This window comes from Parasteatoda tepidariorum, chromosome 11 (genome assembly GCF_982258835.1).
Source record: "Parasteatoda tepidariorum strain Cologne lab strain chromosome 11, Ptep-v5.0, whole genome shotgun sequence".
Lineage (NCBI taxonomy): Eukaryota > Metazoa > Arthropoda > Arachnida > Araneae > Theridiidae > Parasteatoda > Parasteatoda tepidariorum.
Genome location: NC_141765.1, coordinates 33,736,513 through 33,751,552, shown reverse-complemented (window position 1 = coordinate 33,751,552; position 15,040 = coordinate 33,736,513). Strand labels below are relative to the sequence as shown.

General features: G+C 29.8%; 1 protein-coding gene across 2 annotated transcripts in view; it reads left to right on the top strand.

The window, feature by feature from the left end:
- Positions 1-222: 222 nt before the first annotated feature.
- LOC107450103 (kelch-like protein 8) overlaps positions 223-15,040 on the top strand; it is a 29,568-nt gene continuing 14,750 nt past the window's right edge. Inside the window, exons 1-6 of one of the 2 annotated variants that reach the window (XM_016065836.5) lie at positions 223-337; positions 718-827; positions 4,596-5,235; positions 7,508-7,775; positions 7,968-8,111; positions 12,755-12,866. In XM_016065836.5, coding sequence (XP_015921322.1) covers positions 4,633-5,235; positions 7,508-7,775; positions 7,968-8,111; positions 12,755-12,866 — 1,127 coding nt within the window. In that variant the 5' untranslated portion in view covers positions 223-337; positions 718-827; positions 4,596-4,632. Of the gene's footprint in view, positions 499-717; positions 828-4,595; positions 5,236-7,507; positions 7,776-7,967; positions 8,112-12,754; positions 12,867-15,040 lie in introns of both variants that reach the window. The other variant, XM_016065835.4, reaches the window with a different exon arrangement.

The window sequence follows — 15,040 nt, the reverse complement described above, 5'->3', positions numbered from 1 at the left end:
CTGGAAAACGTATATAAGTTTTCGATTGAAATAGAGAATATTTTTCAGAGCCTGTACTTGTTTTGTCGAATGGAAGAAGTTACTGATATTGCGAGTGATCTGATCCACGTGCTTTGTTTAATATCTAATTGGTGCACTATACTTTCATTAACTGATTTGCATGCAGTGAGAATAAGGATTTAAATAACAAAACACCCTTTTTCGGCCGTACAAAATTAACTGTTAACCGATCTATTGTTATGTTTTTTAAGTTTGTTTATGATTGGCAGCTGATACGCGCAAGAATTGTTTTGAAAATGAGATTTTCTTAGCTGTCTTCTAGGATTTTGAATTTTTTGTAACCATGATTTTTTTATCTAAATATGCTAAAATTTTACAAAAGTTATTATTATTTTTACTGAGACAATATTTGATTTAAATCTTTGTGACCAATCGTTTTTCATTTAAAACAATTTTTTAATCCCAATTTATGTGCTGATATCTAGTTCCAAAATAATGGTATTAATTATTTAATAATTAACTCAGCAAAACTTATATATATTTAGAATTTTTAATAAAATGTCTTTGATATTTTATTACTATTTTTAATTGAGTTAACAGTATAAAGTTGTATTTTACATAATTTAATATTACATCTTTAGGATAAAATGAACTGATTATTTTAATTAAGAATGATTTCTATTCAAAAACAAGTATACTCATTGTATATACTTTTAGGGCAAAAAAATTGGCGTGCGTGATAAGTATGCTTTCAGCATGATTGAAGCTACCTTCTAAAAGAAATCTACTCTGTAAAATATGAAGGTCAGAAGAATGATTTTACATGGGTATGATATTAGTTTTGTAATTTTTTTTTCTTCATAAAATGTTTATATAGTTGTAGGGCAAGATATTGAGTGCATTGGAATTCATATGTTTTCTATGTTATTCAAAAAACTTATAATAATTAGGTAGCTACTGTCTCTAAGAGCATGTTTGAAATTCATTACAAGTTATGTTGTTACATTTTGTCTGCATATCTACTATAAATTAAACTAATATTTATTGTTTACTATATGATAAAAAAATATAATTTGTTATATTTTTTTCCTTGCTATTAAAATAGTTTCTACTTTAGTTTAGATTATCTTTTTTTAACAAGTATAAGAAATTTAGGAATTAATTCTAAATCTGAATGGAGAACAAGAGAAATAAGTTTGCAGAGTTTCTCTAATAACTAATGGAAGTCAAACAATTCAAGAATTGAACTTTTATAATTTTATTAAATGAATCATTAGACTGATTTTGACATTAAAATTGCAGTTTTAAAGCAATAAATTCGTAGGAGATAAAGCAAGGTTAGTTGCTTTAAGCAAATGTAATTTAAATCAGTGTATAAACCAAATGGGGTTTTTTATTTTTTTAAAAAAAAAAATCTGTTTATTTCGTTAAAAAAAATTGAACATTTTTAATAGTATTTATATACATATATGTATGAATACATTTAGTTTAAATTGAAGCTAATAAAACATAAATTTGCTCATAAAATTTTTTGAATTGAGTTGCGAATATGACTCTCTAATTACTTTAAATAAAGATGTATATATATATGTGTGTGTGTAATTTTTAAATCTTTACGTATACTACATTCCTACAAAAATATCGATAAAAATAAATTATGATAAGCAAATTTAAGATTGAAACATAATGCCTCTAAAAAATTTTAAAATAAACAGACTACCAACAACTTCACATTTTGAAAGTTTTTAAAACAAGTTAAGTAACACAATTATTGAACAAATTAAGGTAAAAAGTTAAAGAAACTTTTTATAACTTATTAAAGATTCATGCTTGGTCTGATGAGCCTTATGAATATCAAAGGTCTGATGAGGTATTTTTTATATTTTTCAATTGATTTTTAATATTTTCTGTGTTCATATTTAAATTTTACACTTGGTGTGTAAGTTAAGCGCTAGTATCTGTTTACCTGTAAGTCAGGGTTGCTTTAAATATGTGTTCTACAGTTCGTAAGAGTTATTTGGCATTGCATTTTGACATAGTGAGTTGCTGTTAGTATAGACTGCCTTTAAGAAGATGAAGCCATTATCAAGAGCTCACTGATTTTGAATGTGGTTGTGTAATAGAGCTACAAGAAGGTGGATTTTCTTTCCACCATATTGCAGAAATACTGAGGAGAAATGTATCTACTGTGCATGATTTTTTAACCCTCGTTGAACAACCGACCCAATTTTTTGGGTTTACCACTGCCAATGTTCAACTCCGTAGCCTTGTAATTTTAAACTCAATCCAGAGGAAAAGGGAACTCCTGGATCAAGTATATGGAGAAATCTGTCTTTGTGTAGGGCTTTTTGATTGAACTAACCCACATTTGCGTTACATGAAAAGGAAAACCACCAAAACCTCCCACGGCTGGCCTGATGGTGAGAGGGCTCTATCCCTTGATTTGTCTACCACTGAGGATATTTTATGTCAGCACTGTGGTCAGTGCAAGTCAGATGTGGAATTCGTATCGTCCAGCCATCAATGGGATTCAAACTCGGAGATGCAACTTCTGATGCAGTATGGCTCTGGCGAACCGTACTGCATCAGAAGTTCGAGCTGCTGATGGCACTGCAGTGACACAACACATTGTTACAAATCGGCTACTTCAAGTGTACGACTCCAAGCGAGACGCCTTGTGGCTTGTATTCCACTCATTCCAAACCACTGCCATTTACTACATAAATAGTGTTGAATTACAGCTTAGTGGAGATCTATCGTGTTTTCTGATGAAAGTCTGTTCTGCCTGTGACAACTGTATATCAGTTAGAAGGTGGCCAAGTGAACCCCTGCTACCAACCTGTCTCTAGCCTAGACACACTGGACCTACACATGGAGTTGTGGTTTTTGGTGCTATTTCCTATGACAGCAGAAGCACTCTCGTGGCTATTCCATGCTCCTTGACTGTAAATTTGCTCATCAACTTGGTGATTCAACCTGTTTTGTTGCCATTCATGAACAGCATTTAGTTGGGTATTTTCCAACTAGATAATGGTCGCCCTCTTACTGCTATTGTAACCTAACATGCTCTACAAAATGTCGACATGTTGCCTTCGTCTGCTAGATCACCCGATCTTTCACCAATTTAGCATGCATCATTGGGCAAAAACTTCAGCGTCCTCCACAACCAACATTAACTATCCCCATATTGACTGACCAAGTGCAACTGGCATGCATCCCACAACCTGTCATATGGCATCTGAATTACACAATGCATGCCCGTGTGCATTCAAAATTCTGGTGGTTGCACCAATTATTAATGTATTAATATTTCACATTTGAAATGGTTTTTCTCTTAATTGCATTAACCTGTGATCTTGCAACTTTAATCAAATAAATATCTTACTCAAACAAATGCATTGCCGAAATTTCATTGCTCTTCATTAATTTTTTCTTGGTGTTGGAATTTTATTTTCTATCAGTGTAGATATTCATTTTATTTAATGCTACATTATGTTAAAAAGCATGGGTGTTTTGTTTTCTATTTCAGCAGTTCCCAATTTCTTTTGGCCACGGAACTTTGGATGTTCAACCTACTTTTTACGGAACCCTGAGAAATTTCATATGCAATTGTGAACAAACAGCTGTTATTTATTTTGAAAATAATTAATGACTGCATTTTTATTATTAATTTGAAAACATTTAATGAAAAATGACACCTTTAATAGTTCAGTTTTATGGCAGACAAGTGAATTTAAAGGCCTAGAGTGGTATCAGTCTAGTTCTTAATCAGATTTTTTTGTGTGCATAAACTGAAAATAAATGAGCTGAAATGTTGTTTTCTTTTAAACAAAAATTAACTTTGTTTGAAAGGATTAAAATAAACTTTGAGAATAATTATCAGAATAATTAAAAATTAAGGAAAACTAAGTTGGATATAAATTTTATTACATGGTTAATTCTTAATTGTAAAACTTATGTTATTTTCTAACATTTTGTACAGTAAAAACCAAACACCTGCATGATTATTTGAAATTAATCTATGCATGTTTTATTCCATAATTTTTTTTTCAAATATGAAAGAATAAATATACTTAGTTATTGCTCAAACAGTGACAATAGATGAGAATTAAATAATACATATTCTTCTTTTTGAATGAAGCATAGTGTGTCTCTCATAGCTCTCCATTTCACTATTTGTGACCAGATAATTTGCCTCTTTCCATTTTTTGCCAATTGTATACTGTACAGTACTTTTAGGTCTTCCTCTATTTCTTTTGCCCTGAGGATTCCAATCAAAAATTTGTTTTGCTTTGAATTTCTGAGGTTTACATACACCATGACCAATCTATTTCTAAATACTTTTTTTAATTTCCAGTTAATTTTTTTTTTTATGCTGTTTTAAAATTTTCTACTTTACGAATTTTATGAAACCACTTGATATGTAAGATTCTTCTTAAATTGTTAAAAAATGCTTGCAGTTTTTTTATGTTATTTTAATTGTAGTGTCACGTTTTTGTATTTCCAGAATTTATTGAGAATTGCATAACTGCGATGTGAATTAAATGCATGCACTTAATACAAATGATTATTTTTTTAATGTACATTTTTTACAGGTTATGAACTTTACCTCTTTGATGATCTGTCTCTTGTATGATGGGTGATATGTTAATTACACAACCAGAAAAAAACTCTATTTTTGAAGTCAGTGGAATGCTTCAATCTTCATTTAATAAGCTCTTTGAGTTTCTACAAAAAGAAATACTTTGTGATGTTGTGATAAAAGCTGGCAGTAAATCTATAAAGTGTCACCGTAATGTGTTAGCTTGTTGTAGCCCTTATTTTCAAGCTATGTTTACAACTCCTTTAGCTGAAAGTAAGCAAAATGTGATAACAATAGGTGATATTGATGAAACAACTATGGAAATGCTAATTAAATTTGCGTATACTGCCAAGATTGAATTGAATATATCAAATGCTCAAGCGTTGTTACATGCTTCTTCAGTTCTACAGTTTGATTCCTTAGCTCAAACCTGCTGTGAATTCATTGGCTCACAACTTCATCCTAGTAACTGTCTTGGAATTCGTCAGCTGGCCCATCAACTTAATGAATTACAACTTATTAAAGCTGCTGATGAATTTACTAAGTTGCATTTTAGAAAAATCATCTTAGAAGAAGAGTTTGTTTCCATTAGTGCCAAACATTTAGAAGAAATAATATCATCTCAGGATCTTTTTGTAGACAATGAAATAGAAGTGAGTATATTTATATTTTGCTAGGTGTGATATTAAACTATTTGACATGATCGAATAATTAACTATTTGACTGACCAAAAAATTTTGTTAGTAAATATATGTCTGATTTAACTGTAAATCAATGCTACAATTTGTTAATAACTTAATGTTGCAAAACTGCAAAGTACTCGTGTTTTTAAGTAATGGTTCGAAAAAAAGTATATAGTTGTACTTAGAAATCTAGTGGAATAAAAACATGCCATTATGAAGTACTAACAGTCTCTATTGGACGCTATAATGTGTGAGAAATCCTTCCTGGCAAATTCTCTGTTCACCTTTATAAGTAATTTAAATAGAGAAAAAATGAGTTTTGTTGAACTTAGAGTTTATAAATTTTCAAAATATCAAAATGCTAACAAATACTACTCAATAGCTAAAATAATCAAAATGCTAAAATAACAAATTACGGCAGAATTGTGTTTTGGGAAAGTTATTTTTAATAATTTGTTTGCATTTTGATATTTAAAAAAACATTTGGAACTTTATAGTTTACCTTAGATTTGCCTGAGCTCATTTTTCTCCCAACTTTAAATTTTAAAATACTACTAATAGAAGTAAAACAGAATTCTCCATTAAAAATTTCTTCTGTAGTATAGCGCTCTGTTATAAGCATTCTTTCTCCTTTCTTCTCATTTTGTAAGTTATATTTTTATTTTATAAATTTTGACTTTCAAATAAATCCAATTCTTTGGTTCAAAATATCTATTATGGTGGGCCATTATACAACATTAAAAAGAAAAATTCTGAAATGGAATAAAGCAGTAGCTCAAAAATTTATTCCAATATGACACAAATAAAATGGTATAAAGCTGTTTTCAATTAAAAGAAATTTTGAGGGCTCTACCTACAATTGAAAAATAAAATTCAGATAAAAAGAAGTACATCTTTACAATAGAATGCTATATATATATATACACACACACAAAGCAATAGTATACAAAAGTTGCTTCTTGATATCTCAAAAAATTTTTATAACTTTTATCCATAAAGGTATAAATCTTGAAGTCTCGACGAAGTACTGAAAATGGGGTTCGAAATAGAAAAAAAAAGAGTATTTTCAATGAAAATCTGATAAGTTTAAGTTTTAATGAAAATAAAAGGAAAGTTTGACTGTTATAATATTGAAATAAAAAAAAAGAAAAGAAATTATGGGATACTAACAAGAAAATATTGCAATCAAATGGCAAAATGATTAATAATTGTGAAATTTTGAAATCTTTTTCACAGTCAAATGTCAATTTTTCATTTTTCTAAGTCTTTTTGCATTGATGTACTTTTATCATTAAACAGTATTTTTTTTAAAAAAAGAAAAATGATGAATAAAAGTGACCGGTAGCTTATTTAGTTTAAGTTGCCACTCTTTCTTGTTAACTCCCCATGTGGCAGGTGGTTATTTTCAGGTGATGAAAGTAGCTTTGACATCAAACAAAACTATTAATGCTCACTATAAAAGGTTTAAACTACCACTCTGGTATGATGTGTGTCAGCATTCTTTTTACTCTTAACATTTTTTCTCATAAAAATGCTTTTTCAAACTTGCAATTTTCAGCTTCTTTTTTTTCTAATTATGTTTAACAGTAGATTTGACTTAAATTATAACTTAAAGTCAGAGTTTTTTAAAAAAAAAATTTCTTGTTTCTTATGTGTTCTTATTTATTGCAAACATATATCCATGTCAGTACATTTACATAGCTGTCAACTCTTCTGCATTTATGCTCCATTTTCTGCTTTTTTGCCCTGAAATTTAAATCATCTATGTTTTGAAATTTGAAGTGCTTCATCTTTTTAGAACTACTTATGTATAAACATGCATGTGTGAGGAGAAACTCTTTTGCCTTTTAATGGTGTCTTGAATTTTTACTATGCTTCAACTTAATGTTGTAGGTCATTAATTAATGCAAAACATGAGATGATATATGGATCTGATGATAGATGCAAAATATAAATGCATCTAATAGTATAAAAAAAAAGATAATTCATATCGATTTCAGATTTATTTTAGCTGATTATGTTAAAAAAACTAAATCAAATTGTGTACACTATATTCCAGTAACTGTACTGTTCTAAATAGAGAATAAAAATTGAAAATGTGTAAAATCCTCTTCATTAAGTAATTTCTTTTGTAATGAATCATCTGCATTTTAAAATTCAGTATAAAATTTAATTTGTTGTTATATGCGTTTAGTAAAATTGTTACAGTTTATAATCCCAATATTAATTTTTTTTTCTAAAGGTTTACGAAGCAGTCATGCTTTGGATCAAACATGATGTAAACAAAAGGAGAGATTCACTTTCAAAATTACTCTCAAAAGTTCACCTTCCTCTTTTACCGCTGTCATATTTGAGAATGTATGTAGATTCCGATTCATTAGTGAGAAAAAATTTAGAATGCCGAGATTTATTAGATGAAGCTAGACATTATCAATTGTGGCAAGTTAGTAGATTGCCAACCACCCATTTGCCAGTCAATCAAAGAACAAGACCTAGGAAGAGCTATGCTGGTAATTAATCTAATTGTTTTTTTTTTTCCTTCAATGTAATTGGTTGCACTTTTGGAGCAAAAATTATTTTTTCTTTCCTCATATTTATCTTTGCAATTAAACTACTTTTTAGTTATATTAAAATTCTGTTATTGAACTCTGTTATGTTAATCTGAATGTTTCATCTAAGCTGTAGCTGTCTTCCTTTTTTAGGGGTGATATTTTGTGTTGGAGGAAGAGGAATGAATGGCAACCCTTTTTCATCTATAGAATTCTATAGTTGGTACCATCAAAAATGGGTTAAACTGAATAGTATGTCTACAAGTCGTCGACATGTAGGATGTGTTTCTTTAAAAGGTATTTAAGTAAGGCATTATTTCTTCATTGCATTCTTTTGTAATCAATTTTGTATTAGTGTCTATGAGTTACAATACAGTGATAAAGGCACTAAACTGTCTGTCATTATGAAGTACCAGGTTTCAGCTTGTATCCCATCCAACTTCAAATCCATAGATACCGAATTGCCTTAGCAACAAAAATGGCCAGTATACAATGTTGGTAACATTACCACTATCATGCTGTTGATCATGAAATTGTAGGAATTAACTGCTGTTACCACCTTGACCTACAATGGGCTGTTACAGGAGTACTTTTTTTAATTTTTATTAGCATGCATGCCTGTACAAGGTAATTGCAAACTGAAGAGCAGGCAATGTTACAAATGACATAATTATCAAGTTTTCTGCATTAAAAATAAGTTGTTTTTTTTAATTATTGATATGTAGCAAGTAATTCATCAATGGTAAAAAATTCTAGTTCTTAGATGCTTTGTGTGTACTAGAGTAAAAAAGTTATTGGTGTTTAGAATTTCACACCAACAACAGAGGAAAAGAACATTTTAGACATCATACATTTAGTTACAATCGTATTAGATATGAGTGACCCTGTGTCTAAAATACTTGTCTTAAAAGTTCTTAAAAATAAAAATGTCTGCTACGAAATAATAAATAGATTTACGAAAAGGGGTCTTAAAATTTACAGCTTTATTTTAACATGATATTAATAAAAGTTAGATAAAAATTATTATACATTTGTTAAATCAATTTTTATGAAAAATCTTTTAAATAAGCAAACATAATATTATATTAAATGCATCAAGTCTAGAATAATTTTGTTGTTTGAAGAAAAGAATATGAAAAAACACTGGATCAATTGTGCTTTGAACAAAATTGTTTGTTACAAAGATAGGTAAACTATTTAGGCCTCTATTGTTAGGCATGAAGTTAAAATTTTACTAAACATTCATATTTATTTTTATGCATAAAAATTTCATAAATAGTATCATAATCAAAAACTGTGTATTTTGACTTCACATATTTAAATTAAATATGAGCAACTTTGTAAATGAACTGAATGTTACCTTATGTTACCATACTATTAGATATATTTCAACATTCTATTATAGGAAAATAAAATTATTTTAACTTTTACTTTGCTACAAGTAAGCAAAAAACGAAAAGAAAAAAAAAAGAGTTTGGTGAATTCTGGGAAAAAGGAGACAAGGGGCTTAAATTTTTTTAATTATTTGGTCACACATTATTTTCTTCAGAAATATATGAATTTCTTGAATCATAACATATTTTTTCCAATTAACTTATTAATTTTCTGAAAATCAGGGACAAAGTCACTTTTACTCTGTACAGTTTTCTAACCACGAAACAGCCCTATAATTTAGTGACATAATAACTGTCCTTCCGTTACCAAAATATTGCATCCCAACTATCTCACCTAGAACCTTTTAGGTTTAGAAATCAATGTTTTTGTGTACAAAGTAGAATTATTTCATTAATTAATACAAAATAGTTAAAATTTTATTGGGTTTTTATTTTAGTAGCTTTTTATTGGTAACAGAAGGACAAAAAATATGGTAACAGAAGGACAGAAAATATGGCAACAGAAGGACAATTATCTATAATCTTATTTAGATCCGAACTTTTAAAATCTTTAAAGTAAAACAAATTAATTTTAAGTTAGTATTCAAAATCGAAACACATGTAAATAATATTTACACAGAAATTTTTTTCAAAAAAAATTCTTCCATAATATGTGTTCAAAATAAGAAAATTTCATGTTTAGAAATTACAAAGTGTATGAAAATCATTTTGATGAAAATTATCTAGATGTTCATGAAAACGTTTGACATGCTTAAAATGGGAGTAGTGAGTCACAGAAAATAATAAATCTGTAACTAAAAGGATGTAAAGTCTTAGTTAAATAATGTTTTCATCTTCTTGAAGGAAAAATCTGCGCATTTTAAAAGCACTCTTACATGAAAAAATAACACAAATTCTTCATAGAAAGTAAAATAAAAAATGCAAATGAAAAATCTGTAGCAGTAGTAGAAAATTTTGCTGGTAAGTACATAGGGTGTTCCAATTCCTCACAAAATCACCATTACCAAAGATTATTAACAGTTTTTGTCTTTTTCAAAAATCAATTACAGTTTTCATTATGTGAAACACTGTTTTATGACTGATCTTAATTTCAATTCATGGACAATGAATCAACGGTCTGTGCAAAGGAGACCGCTCATCTGATGCTAAAAATTGGAGGGCTAACCTTTGTGATGCAAATTCACAGTTTTAAATTCAGTCAGCACTAAGCACTTTCACCCATTATGCAATTGGCCTACATGGTAATACATTCTTGCAACAGCTTTGCTAATATTCCAGTACATTTCTGTCATGGGTAGCCTTTGTTTTAATCTACTACTGCTGATTACTTAAATAAAGTGGCTGAAACAGCACTGTAAAGTTTCACACACACTGCAAATGCCCCTTTTACTAAATCGATAGTTTTACGTATTAAGTACACTGGCAACAATACTGGATACTTTGCTATCCTGTTAGGATGCACTAGATATTCTACGACTTTCTGAACTAAGTTGTTGCTGCTATATTTATAACCCTTTGAGTTATGTGAAAACTAGTATGAAAGTCAAAAGAACTTTTTTTTTTAACATTCTTTTCATTTTTATTAGCTGTGAGTAATGTTGAAAACTTTCTATTTCAAGTATTAAAATTTTAATTTTTTAATAATGTTCATTCCTAGATTATATAAAGCAACTTAATTTGTATATTAAATGCTTTATATTAATAATAGTAAATAAAATGTATTCACTAAATACAAAATCCTTTCTCAAACTGCAAAATATTTATATGTATATAATAATATTCTGCTCAAAACAATTAAAGGATATTGTAAATCATGTTTAAAATAACGGTATTAGCATTTTTTTTTTTATAAAGTAGAAGATAATCATTAATGCAAGTTTTTCTTATTTTTAAACTTCTCAGTATGCAAATTTTAAGTTTGATATCAAAGACATTTGATTTGGCTTTCAACTTAATGTAAGACAAAGCGGAAAAGAATGATCGACATATCGACATTCCGTAAGCGCATTGTTTCAATGAGTGCAATGTCTCAACAAAGTCATTTAACTGAATCAGAAACTTCGAGAGTTTCTAGCCAGTTAAATGGAGCTAAACACAGGCCGAAGTAGCAGAAGCCGTTGGAGTGTCTCAAAGCGCAATTTCCAGGATTTGGAACCGTTTCTTGGAGACTGAAAATGCAAGCTGAAGATCAGGGCAAAGGCGTAGATGTGCAACAACGCCTATTGAAGTCCATTATTTAACGGTAACGTCTTGGAGACAACGAAACACCTTCACTCAGCTACTGGCACTACAGTTTGAACACAAACTGTCCAACCTGCAGCACCTTCATTCTATAGGCCTATATGCTCGCCGACCAATGGTGTGTGTCACGTTAGCAGCAAGGCTCTGTTGCGCCCACAGGGAGTGGGGAACAGAGCATGTGAACTGGAGGAGAAATGAATGGCATAATATTTCTTTCTCTGACGAGTCCAGTTTTTTTGTTCATCCTGATTATAGGCATATTTTCTTCTAGAAGGAACATAGCACTAGGAACAATCCTGCATTCATGCACGAAAGTGTAAGATTTGGTAGTGGGAGAGTGGTGGACCAATCTCCATATCATTCGAAGTGGAGCTCTGACTGGTCGCCAATCCTGAGACCTATTATAGTTCTTTACGCTGCAGCAATTGGTGATGACTTCATGTTAACGGCTCACAACTGCGGGCCACATCGTGCTAACTTGGTGAATGATTTTCTCTTAGAGGAAGAAATCATACGAATTGATTTGCCAGCAAGTTCTCGGGACATGATCCCAGTTAGGCTTGCTTGGGACATTCTAGGTCAACAGATTGCTGGACGCCTACCACCACCACAAACTCTCAAAGAACTGGAAAGAGCTCTTCTGGAGGAGGAGTATGATAGAATTCCCCACCCAGCCCCTTATTTATAACCTCAATGAATCAATACCTCAAAGGTGTTCAATGTTGCTGGTCATCCGGGAAAACTATACTCCTACAAAAAACTATTTGCTTTTAAGGGAACACCTTTTTTATTTATTTTTTCTCATATGCACAAATTGTGTTTTTTTCTCTGTCGTACCCAAATACTCTAAAAAGCATTTTTTTCTGCCAAACAAATGTCATTTTTATCTCATATAGCCTACTACGTCTGTCGATAATGTATCATTCTCCAGGTGGAAGATCACCACACAACCTCAATATCCTTTAATTGTTTTGAGCAGTGTATTTTGTTTCAAATACAAGACTTCAAATATTTAATCATTGATTTTATAAGGCGTGGGTATATTAAACAAAATAAAATGAAAATTTTAAGTAATTAACCTGTCTCCCTTTATTTTTTATTTATTTATTTTTCTTAAGTTATTTTCAAAATATTCAAATTTATATCTTAGAAAATGTTTTTAATTATTGTTCTAGGAATAACAAATGTTTGTACGTTATTGAATCTGCCAGTATTCACTTTTGTTAATTAAGTTGCCAGTTAAAATTTTTGCTAATAGAATTTAATTAGCCTTCTTTGTATGAAGCATATATCTGACTTTTATAGGTAAAATATATGTCGTTGGTGGTCGTGATGAAAATGTTCATATGTCAAGTGCAGAGGTCTTTGATCCTATGACGAATGAATGGTCTTCTTTGTCCTCAATGTCTACTCCAAGGTAAATAACATTTATTATCAATTTCTACTATATTTTCTTGTAAAATTTAAGTAGATTACATCAATTTCTACTTACTGATTAAAGGAAATTTTTATTTTTAAATGACATTGTTTCTTTAACTCTTTATAAGGCCATTTTTTCCCCAGTATTATTTTGTTAAAGTATTTTTAGGATTGAGAATGAATTTTAAAAATGAAACTAATAATACTTTTTTGTTTGTTTTAAAAATACGAATAATGAGAATAATAATCAAAGAGACAAATAATCAATGAGAAATAATAAAATGAATGAATGTACAACTTCATGCCTCTTGACTTCACGTAACCTTTACTGTTACCCTCATTTATGTAAACATAACTTCCATTGTTTTGCTTATTTTTGCTTTTTGTATTTTCTGAAGTTTCTAGCAGAAGCCTCACATATCATAAGTAGAAAAATAGCATCCCATTGATATTTAAAAATTAATGAAGCTGGTGGAAAATATGTTTTTCATCCTTTAAATTGCACAATTAGAAGAAGAAAAAAAATATATGTTTTAAAAAAAACCAAATGCTATTCTGACATTTTGTGCTTCACTTTTTAAGTAACTAGTTTACGAAATTTCATAAAATTATTTTTTCTTAACTAGCAATAAAGAAAATTTTATTTGTAATTTTCTGTCGTCGTGAATCCTGCTAAAATTATATTCCATTTTGTATATTTCCAGGATGCATTTTAGATTTTATTCCTTTCAAAAATACTTAAATCACTATGGTAAACCTAAGTATTTTGTTGCAGAGATGTCTGGACATAATATTTCTGTTGAATTAAACAGGTTGATTACTTAGGCACTAAAGAGGAAATATTGATAGTAAAAGCATTTCATTTCTTTTATTGTGTAAGAGTAAACTATCTGTGACTACCACTATATATTAACAATCAGGCCCGGACTGGGATCTAAAATCGGCCCGGGCATTTTGGAGACATCGGCCCTCTAACTCACATAAACACCGCGTGCACGAAGCGTACGCGGCTCCTAATGTATCATTCTTAGTCATTTTTTACTTATAAATTCTCATGAACGTAAGTTAATTTATCGAAGTAAGAAAGTAGATAAAAATTGCTTACTAATCCTTTAGAGAATATATTTCAGTTTAAAATAAATGGTTCTTATGAGGTAATAGGTTGATAAAATCAAAAAGAAGGTGAAAGATGAAGAGTAAATAAAAATATTTATTATACTACACATGCATGAATGATTTATATAAAAAAAAATTTAAAAATAAATTTGATGCTTCTTCAAAAGTCACTAAATTAAAATTAAATTTAACTTTTGAAGAGGCTCACTATTTTCTGCTACTTGATCGATTATGTCGTCGCTATCTAATTTCATTAATAGATTTTTTTTCTATTTGCCATTACCATGAGAGCATTCAAATTATCAGAAGATAAAGTACTCCTCATTCTATTTTTAATTATTTTTAATGATCTTTCACAAGCCACCTGACTTTTTGACAATGTTAGTAAGAATTTTAATGCTAGACTAATTAAATTGGAAGAATTGGTCAATCAATTGAATCTCAGTTGTAACATCTTGTGGCAACAAATAGCACAATTTTTGAACGCACTGCGTGTCTCACATTTTAGACTTACTTCTTCTGTTTCCAAAGAAAAGTCGTTATTTCATTTGAATGATCTTCTGTGATTATTTTATAATCTCCTAAGTCTGAATTTTTCAGTTTTTCCCAATGTAAAGCTAAATTTCTTAGTTCAATCCGAAAACTTTCACCTATAGCTGTTTCGTCAAATTTTAGCAAGAGTTTGCTTAGCTCATTTAGTTCGCCAGATAGAAGCTTGTTAAGACGTTTTTCAGGAAAACGTTTCGGATCTAGATAGGAAAAATCGGCGTACAATTTTCCATTTGCCAGAAATCGGCGTTCCATTGACGCTACAACTGTGCTGAAAATAATGTTATGGACGTTTATCTTAAATGCAGTGGTTTCATCATCAAAAACTGTTTCATTCGACGCTGTCTCACCCGGTATCAATTTTCTTTTCTTCAATCTTTTTTATGGAAACTTTGTTTGAATTTCAGTTTCAGTTTCTTCAAGCTCCTTATTTGCGCAAATAATGAAATCATCTGTAACTTATTGTACACCTTCAAAATCTCTCACTATTTTTTTTATGTTCTGAAC